Genomic DNA, 9228 nt, shown 5'->3' on the forward strand with positions numbered 1-9228 from the left:
CACTATTAGGAGGAGATTGGAGGACACCGATTGATCTCAAAGACAAGCTTTGCGCTAACGGAACGTGAGAAGCAATTTTAACCCTCAACAGTGCCATTAAAAACTTAATGTGCAATAAATAATAGCATAAATGTAGCTTTTCATTGTTGAATCACTCAGTATTGATCATAACAGCTAAAATCTATGCAATCATTTTATGGTTATTGGATTCATAGAAATCATGTCATAGTTACATCAGTAACCTTGTAGGGAGCTGCAACATAACAATAGCTTACAAGAAGTCTTCAGTTTTCTGTTACTCTGCAGAGTTTTGGACTGAGAATAATGACCTGCTGTTTATTAATTTTTTACCTCCAATATATATCTTTACATAACTCAGGCTGAACAAAGAGAGAAGTTAAAGACATAGAACATGTGATGACAGAGAGAGCGAGTGAGAGAGAGAGAGAGAGAGAGAGAGAGAGAGAGAGAGAGAGAGAGAGAGAGAGAGAGAGAGAGAGAGAGAGAGAGAGAGAGAGAGAGAGAGAGAGAGAGAGAGAGAGAGAGAGAGAGAGGAGATGCCAAGCCTCACTCAGTCAGTGCCAATTCAGAGCGAGGTTCAGGGCATATTGCTGTTACCTGCCTTACGGAGCTCCAAGGACTGTCTGAGCTACACACAAACCCCACTGCCTCGGCAGAGGCTTGAGGGAAGCACTTTGAGACTTGGGTAAGAAATACTTATTAACCTGCCACTGATTATGACTTTTTCTTAGTGGTCCGATGATGGTCGTCTGTGTCAACCAGGACATGCTGAATAGCTTGTTAGAATGCATTGAATGGGAGTTGACATATATAATTGGATGGGAAGATTTCGCAAAGGAGCTCCCCCACCAAACTATGAAGGCTTTTTTTTTTAATTCCTCGCATTAAGATGATTAATCTCATTACAATACTGAACCATTTTCATCCCACCCCAATCCCTTCTCTCATTTTCCCCATACTGCTGCTAGTTTAGCATCTAGATTGAAAGTGCACATTAAGTTAGGCTTTGGGTCTCACATCTACTCTGAAATGTATTTCACTTACTCCCTACCATCAGGCTGTCAGGCTTACACAATAGGGAAATCGTATTGGGCTGACTTCTATACAGGTGCCATGCACCCGGTAGATAAAGCAACAACAACAAAAACAGCAAGCTCTGATGTGTCTGATTTTGCACAGATTGTGTACACCTTTCCATTTCAGCGTCTCTGGTGTTCCCTGTAGCTGTATTCAGCCAAGTGTCCATCCCTAATTGTTTTTCCTCAGCTGATGGTTGGAGAGCAGTACCCCCCACCAGCAGAGGGCGCTGACACAGAGGAGCAGTATGTGAACAGGCTGGGGATCTATGGCTGGAGGAAGACCTGCCTCTACCTGCTGGTGCTGCTGCTGCTCTCCATCCTGGTGGTCAACTTGGCCCTGACCGTGTGGATCCTCAGGGTCACCTGTCTGAACACTGTGAGTGTCCTTCAGCCTTACACCCTGCAGGTCATGACATATCAGAATCAGAATTGCTTTTATTACATCCAATGTACAGGTACACAAGAGTAACATTCTTAGGCGTAGGTTCTTCGACATTGGCAATGCAGCAAAGTACAAAATCAACAATAATAAAATAAAGTAAAGTAAGTAATAATAAAGTAGAATGAAGTAATAAAGTGATGGTAGTCATACTACAGCAGGACCAGTCGTACTGCAGTAGAAACAGTAGTGCAAAAACACTGTACAGGTTATGAAATGCAATATTATAGATATGATACAATACAGGTAGTGTTCGATTTTAATTCTTGGAGGAGAATGTCAGCATAGCACAATGGTACAGAGGAAAGAAAATAATGAGTCGAGTCAGTCTTTTCTGCTGACATTCTCGATTTTTATATAAAAGAAGCGAACACCAAGTTGATTTATCTTATCACTATTACAGGAAGGAATGGGGCAGTTGCGAATAACATCAGAACTAGTGAGACTCGAAGGCGTGTCTGAGTTTCTCTCCCACCTGTATGTACAAGAAATCGTCTCCAAACAGGTACGCTGTAGTGAAAACTGGAGGGTAGTGGTGGCCTAGTGGATACTGAGGTAGACTGATGATGAGTTCCACCTGGGACCACCACCACTAGTGTGCCCTTGAGTAAGGCACTTAACCCTAAATTACTCCAGGGAGACTGTCCCTGTAATCTGTAATTGTAAGTCGCTTTGGATAAAAATGTCTGGTAAATGGTAAAAATGTAAAATGTCAATGAAAACAACATGCTTGGACAACATGCATAATGTCTGATGTGTCTGTCCTGTTTTATTCAATGGTCTTACTTCATCGGAGCAGAGTAACACTGCGCTTAAACAGTTTGCTTTCTACACAGGACACCTCCCTGTTGGTCCACTCAGAGTCTCAGAATATCTCACTCCAAGCCTGCGATGGGAGAGGAGGGGTGACAGGCAGACTTACTCTGGGTGAGAGTCCACTTTTCAAATCAAATCCCAATCTGTTTAGGCTCCCAAATGATACTTTTGGGTTCCGTAATGGCTTTGATGCAGACTAACAGTGAAGTATCAATCCGCTTTCCCTGTGGGTCTGATACAATTAGGACCTGCTCTGCTCATAAATGTAGATTCATGAGCAATGGCAGATATCAATAAGGCTAGAGGCATCCCTGAATAATCCAATAGGATGGTTTTACTGGTTTAGTATTCACTTTCGTCTTATAAATACTTGATCAAATTGATCCAATTGTTGGCAAGTATAAAGTGTGTGTGTGTGTGTGTGTGTGTGTGTGTGTGTGTGTGTGTGTGTGTGTGTGTGTGTGTGTGTGTGTGTGTGCGTGCGTGCGTGTGTGCATGTGTGTGTGTACGCGCATACATACCCTTTCATTAACAGTAACACTCAAAAGGGTGGGAATGAGAAGGGTGAGAGCAAATAAACATTCATTCTCTGAGACTAATGTATTCATGGTCATTGCCCTTTACTGAACTAATTGCTTAATGCTAGTCCATTAACAAAAGTGTTACAAGCTGCAACATCACGTTCCTTAACAAAGTGATGTGCCAGCTGAGGGCAGCTTTAAATGGTGTTGCCATGGTGTTGCCTGCCCCTTGCATGCCTCCTGAGGTCTGAATGAAATATAAATGTGTTATGGTAATGGTCTTCATTAACAATCTCTATGGATCACTTTCATAAAGCTCTTATTGTGTTCATAATCTCAGTCTTCTACATTATAGGGGTTAACGTTCAACGCCCACTACCAATGTGCACCACCCACCTTCTTTTATGATGTTTTATGATGTTTTCATGATGATGTCTCTTGATACTTTAAGATCCTTGTGCAAAGCGAATTCCCAATGAAGGCATCATTCATTTATTTGTTTACCTGAGAGATAGGAGCAATAAAGGCTTCATTCATTTATTCATTCATTCATTTATTCATTCACCTGAGAGGTAGGGGCAATAAAGGCTTAATTCATTCATTCATTCATTCATTCATTCATTCACCTGAGAGGTTGCCAGTAGCTGGTTTGGGCCAGATCACTCACCACACTGCTGTAGATGATAGATAATCAACATTCAAACTCAACCTTGTGCCCATTAGCATCTACCTATGTGTTGAATGTGTTGATGTCTCATTTGTGTTGTTATTTTAGGTCCACGGTCAGTAGATACCATAGGACAACACTTGGAGGTGATGTCGAGCACGGGGACATTGCTATTTTCTGCTGATGTGGAACAGATGGTTGTCGGAGCAGAGAAGCTCACAATTACAGGTATGATGAAATGTCACACTGGGGAATACAGTACGGCAGTCCACTCTGGTCCTGGTCCTGGAGACCCGCTGGGTATGCAGGGTTTTGTTACAGCCTTGCGCCAACACACATCAAGCAGCCAATCAGCAGCTCTCTGGCCAGGGCAGGTGACTGCTGCTGGACATTTAGGCTGAAATGTAGCCTGAGACACGACCACACCCCGCACACCACACATAGAAGCATGCACACAAACACACACACACACATATACTGTACACACAAGTGCTATCCGACTCCTGTGCAACATTCGCCTAAATGTACAGTATATCTTGAGTGTGACATTTTTTTTCTTACCTTGAATATATAGGATTCGATGGTTTTATAACATTTTAAAATATATTTTCCGTTATATTTTATTATTATATTATAAATGTCTAGGTTATTTATTAAATGTTAAATGTTAAATGTTAAATCATTAAATGCTCGCACCCTAGGTGGAGCCCCCCCCACCCCCACCCCCCAGCGAAAGTATCTCACACGATTGTACTTGTATGACTGGAGTGACAAATAAACATCTTGAATCTTGAAGGCTGGAACAAAATCAGGCACACCCAGCAGCTCTCTGGGACCAGAGTTGGAGACGACTGCTGGACTGGTTCATACTGCGTCTGACCCTGTGGAAGGGAACAGCTTGTCAACTGAGCAGTGCTCTTGTTTTTGTTTTCCCAGGGTCTGTAGGTGCGGAGTGTGAACATTCCCTAGAGACGCCTCTGGTCAGGGCGCAGGCTTCCACAGACCTGAGGTGAGGCTTTGGGACCTAATGATAGTTCTCCCTGATGGAGCGCGAGGGGGAGAGAGGCCTTACTACACAGAGAATTGATTAATGTTGTCACGGCTTGCTTTTGACAGAAATAACCCACCTACAATCGCCTTCATGCTGTATTACTTCAGCAATTACACACTGGTAATTTTACATTCATTGTAGCAGAACAACATTTCCTAGATGCCTCGTCTCTAGAATATAAATGGAGCAGAGGCAACAGTGAGTGCATAGGTATAACAGACAAGTTCCCCCTTTTCTGAACAGTTTTAGTTTCCTGAGTGTTGTTATCTCTCCCTACAGCCTGGTCTCCCCTCCAGACCCCTCCGGTGGTCCTTACACTGCACCGTGCTCATTCCTCCCTAGAATACAAATCCTTAACAAATCCTAATAGTCAGGTGGCTTAGTGAAATTACTGTTACCGGGCAGATAAAAGCACAATATTTTTTTCCCTAAGGATGTTTCCTTAGGGTCTATCATATCATTTTAGCCGTGGAGCCCCTGGAAAATGTCTGTGTAAAATATGAAATTGCAAGACTATCAATATCAATGAAATATGTGGAAAACGCCTGCTATTTTCAAGTCCCTAAGCATCATAAGATGATCAAATTACTTTTTATTTTTTAATACATGTATCTTAGATTTACTTTGACATTATTAAAGTTTGTTACATGTTGTGTATTTTTATTTTATTTATTATTGTTTTTCAGCTTTTAAAAATGATCGTACAGTGAGAGAGTGAGGAAAGTGTGGGGGGGGGGGGGGGGGAGGGAGTCATGCAGCACAGAATATGGGCCAGATTCAAACCCATGTCGCTGTGATAAGGGCCAGCCTTCAGTCTGGACGGATTGATGGCAGCTGCTGGATTGAAAAATCAGGTGTAGTGCTGAGGCACAAATGTGTACATTTCAAGCCTGCAAACTGCGACACTTTAAATGAATGTGCAATAACACTATGTGCAATATGACAACCCTAGGGTACATAAGGTTCAGAGAATAGGAAATTTTAGAATAGGTATAGCATAGCATAGAGTACAGCACAGTGTTTTATCTGTACAGTATAGTATAGTGGATAGTGTACATAGCCTTTATTTATGTAAACCAGCTCCTTTCCCTTCTTGTCTTTTTAGTTTGTTTTTTTCCCCCCCCTAGCACCAGGGGAGCCCCCCCTCCCAAATTTCGTTGTTTGGTACCTGTACTATATCAATGACAATAAAGACCATTCATATTCATTCATTCATTCATGGTAGTCCAGGGAGCCACCAGGGCACCCCATGTTGTCTGTTTGTTACAATTACACTTGCAAAGTGGTGAGCAGTCCAAATTTGCATTGCCTCATTTGCAGATGCAAAGAGCATTTGATCAGCTCTCTGCATGCTCTGGAGACCAGTGGAATTGTCAGCCAAACTGGCACCCATGACCCTGATTCCTTGGTCCATCCATAGTCCTGTGGAGAAGCAATCACTTGCTGTGTTTTGTCTGCTGATCGCCCAGATTCCTGCTTGATACACTAGCCGTTTAACATGCTGAAGTAGCGCATCCTGGGTCTAAAACCAAAAAGAAAATAGACAACTTTTTTCTCCTTTTTGTTGAAAATTCCGTCTATACTGTACAGGACTTATGGAAGGTGTACCATATACCAGATGCCTTGGCACTCTATTTTATTAGATCAATCATTTGGAAGGTATGCTGGCCAGTACCCAAGTTAAAATCAGACTGAGCGTATGTTTTTTCTCATTGGTTTTGATCAAGAGATTTCTGAGCACTGTATGCACATTTAAAAAAAAATCTGGTGGGCTCCACGGCTAAAATCATTCAGTAAGTCCTAAGGAAGCCTAATGCAAAATGTTGTCCTTTTATCCACCCGGTAACGGTAAGTCTGAACAAGAGCATTAAGCCTCTTGACTATAATACCACACGCTCAGTGCACTTCCAGTGGGTGGGAGCAGAAACCTCTGTACTCTCATGTACATCTCTCTCTCTCTCTCTCTCTCTCTCTCTCTCTCTCTCTCTCTCTCTCTCTCTCTCTCTCTCTCTCTCTCTTCATTGGCACTCTGGCGATGTAAAAGGTCACTCATGCTGTTGTGAAAATAAGGGAATTCAATTTACATTTTTGATTAAGATAAGCCTTCAGAGAGATGTTAAGCTGTTTTTTTTTCTTTATTTAGTGGGATCCAGGGGTCTCATGGCAACAGCTTGCAGATGCCAGGCATGAATATCCATGTCATTGGCTCATATTGTTCTATGAAAGCCCCAGTGAATTTGATTGACTGAGTCCACATGTGTGCCAGCAGCTGCCTGTTTACAAGTAATGCAATTCAAATAATGTTCAGAATTCTAATTGATTAACTTGATTGTTCTTTTTTTTCTCATGTGGAATATACATAAATCCCCTTTAAACCGGGAATATATGATTTTGGTCCCACCCACAGGCTTATCATTGTACATGCTGATCCTGAGACTTCAAAGAGTGACATGTAGATACGAAGAACTGAAAGGCATCAGACTTCGACAGCCTCAAGTGACAGAACATTGATGTTAATGCTTCATAAATAGGCAGTTGTACCTAAGGTCTTTCTTGAATCACTCATTTGAGGCCCTCATAAGCTGTAAGCTACTACTGTACATCACTTGCGCCGATTCTCTTATTTGCTAATGTTAACATATGATTATATCCCTATATCTCCTGTCTTGTCCAGGCTGGAGGCCCCCACTCGCTCCCTCCACCTGGACGCTCCTAAAGGAGTCCACATCAGAGCAATGTCTGGTAGCGCTAAGGCTGTGTCCAACACGGACATCTCTCTACTTTCTATGGATGGAGTGGTAAGACTGCAGGTTGATAATTAAATGTCTGTAATAGTGTACATTTTCAATTTAACATCAATATGTCTACGTGACGTTAGAATTATAAGGTTCTATCTCCATTTTTGTCAAAATTGAGTTTTTTACATAATCTGATCCATTAGGTGTTTATTAATGCCTTTGTGGTGTTATTTTTGAAATGTTGACATTTTTTAGTTAGTAATTAATAGAATACAAAGGTTGCATCTCACAAAACATAATGGAATGTAAAAACGTTGACGCTCAATATCTCTGAACTACCTGAAACAGAGATAGAACCGTATAATTCTAAGCTCACGAAATACAATTATCTGTACTTTTTTTTCTTTTTTTCATGTGTCCCAACATGAATAGTGCATAAAGTAAATGTGTCTTTTCTGCAGTTGATGCTGGATGCTGACAGGGTGCAGCTGCCCAGGTTACCTGCGAGTGGTGAAGGAGACATCAGAAGCCCTAGAAGCCCTAGGGAGGAGCTGTATGAAGTGTGTGTTTGTCCTGATGGGAGACTGTACCAGTCCAAGGCTGGACTCACCTCCACCTGTCATGAGAACAGTCTTGAGTGTTGACACTCCACTGCTGGGACGTTCTTCTTCTTATTATTATTATTATTATTATTTATTTTTTTAACCTGTAATCCCCTGTACACATTTGTATTCATCTGCATAATATCACATTGGACAGAATATTGATGGTTGGTTGGTCTCAAGGTGCCTTTTCGAAAAATACGTTTAGTAAACGTTTTTAATAAAGTTATTTGGCTTTTTAAGACAACCTTGTTACTCTCATATCTAAGACAAGTCTGCCATATACGGTTCTCTAGGGGGTCTCTATTGTATCCAGTTTTGCAAAACGCCTACTATGTATATTTTTTCATTCATTAAGAGAAAGACGCATTCCCAGTTTAGGGGAAGGTTGACGCGCTACCAATATGGTGACGTCAGGGCAGAACTTTTTCTTTCTATTTTTTCCCCGAGATGAAGACGTCTGTCTGCTCTAAATTAATTTCGAGACGGGAGTATTTGGGAATGGGACGTGGTAAAGTCAACCAGTATACACTGCGAACTTCTTCAGGTGGATGATATGAACTAATCCATTATAAGGACTGGTGTTAGTTCAAACTCATAGAGGTTTTTTTGTTTGTTTTGTGACACATCTACTGAAGTCGGTGCGCTATTTGGTGAGCAATAATACAAACATATTTTCTAATGTGAAACTCTGCCTTATTTGCTCTCTTCCCGTCTGCATGTGCACAGTATAGTGTAATTAAAAATAATTTATTGTTATTCATATGTGTTATTAATACAGTTGTCTAGCTTCTGAATGAATCATTGGCAGCTTTGTTTGTTGGAACCTCATCATTACGGTTTCTTCTCCACAGTACAATATTTGAGCTATCCTCCCGTGAACAGAATGCGGTGGAAACTTAGAAAGAGTCTGGGCCATTTACTCCAGCTGATTACGTTGTGTTCCTACATGGTAATTTCTGCTCATGCATTTGCATTTTAAAAAGCTAGTGCGGCCCCTCACAATTCTATGGTATCAGCTAATCGAAATGTAATTAATAAAGGTTGATTCGATTTTTAACAGTTGCCTTGCCATTATGCTGTCAATGAATCTGCCAAACAACACACTGTGAAATGTGTGAAAGAATTAGGCCTAAAGTTTATGCCTAGATCATATCATACCCAAGTGTGTGACCGTTTGCCATGGTCAGGTACACGGAGCAGCAGGAGAAGCTAGAGAATGCAGGGAACAGGAGTACAGGGACAGCGCTGGGGACTGTGTTCCTTGCAGGCAGTGTGGCCCTGGACAGGAGCT

At 41.6% G+C, this 9228-nt stretch overlaps 1 protein-coding gene across 1 annotated transcript; it reads left to right on the forward strand.

The window, feature by feature from the left end:
* Nucleotides 1–1290: 1290 nt before the first annotated feature.
* On the forward strand, nt 1291–7976 carry LOC308155280 (gamma-sarcoglycan-like; the record flags this gene model as incomplete). The annotated part of the gene is made up of 7 exons (XM_080528570.1): nt 1291–1476; nt 1943–2044; nt 2376–2466; nt 3652–3771; nt 4480–4552; nt 7269–7392; nt 7794–7976. The coding sequence occupies 7 exons, from the start codon at nt 1291–1293 to the stop codon at nt 7974–7976; spliced, it is 879 nt and encodes a 292-aa protein (XP_080384696.1).
* Between the last annotated feature and the right edge of the window lie 1252 nt (nt 7977–9228).

Source organism: Nansenia antarctica (assembly GCF_963989245.1).
Source record: "Nansenia antarctica genome assembly, chromosome: 4".
NCBI classification, from domain to species: Eukaryota; Metazoa; Chordata; class Actinopteri; order Argentiniformes; family Microstomatidae; genus Nansenia; species Nansenia antarctica.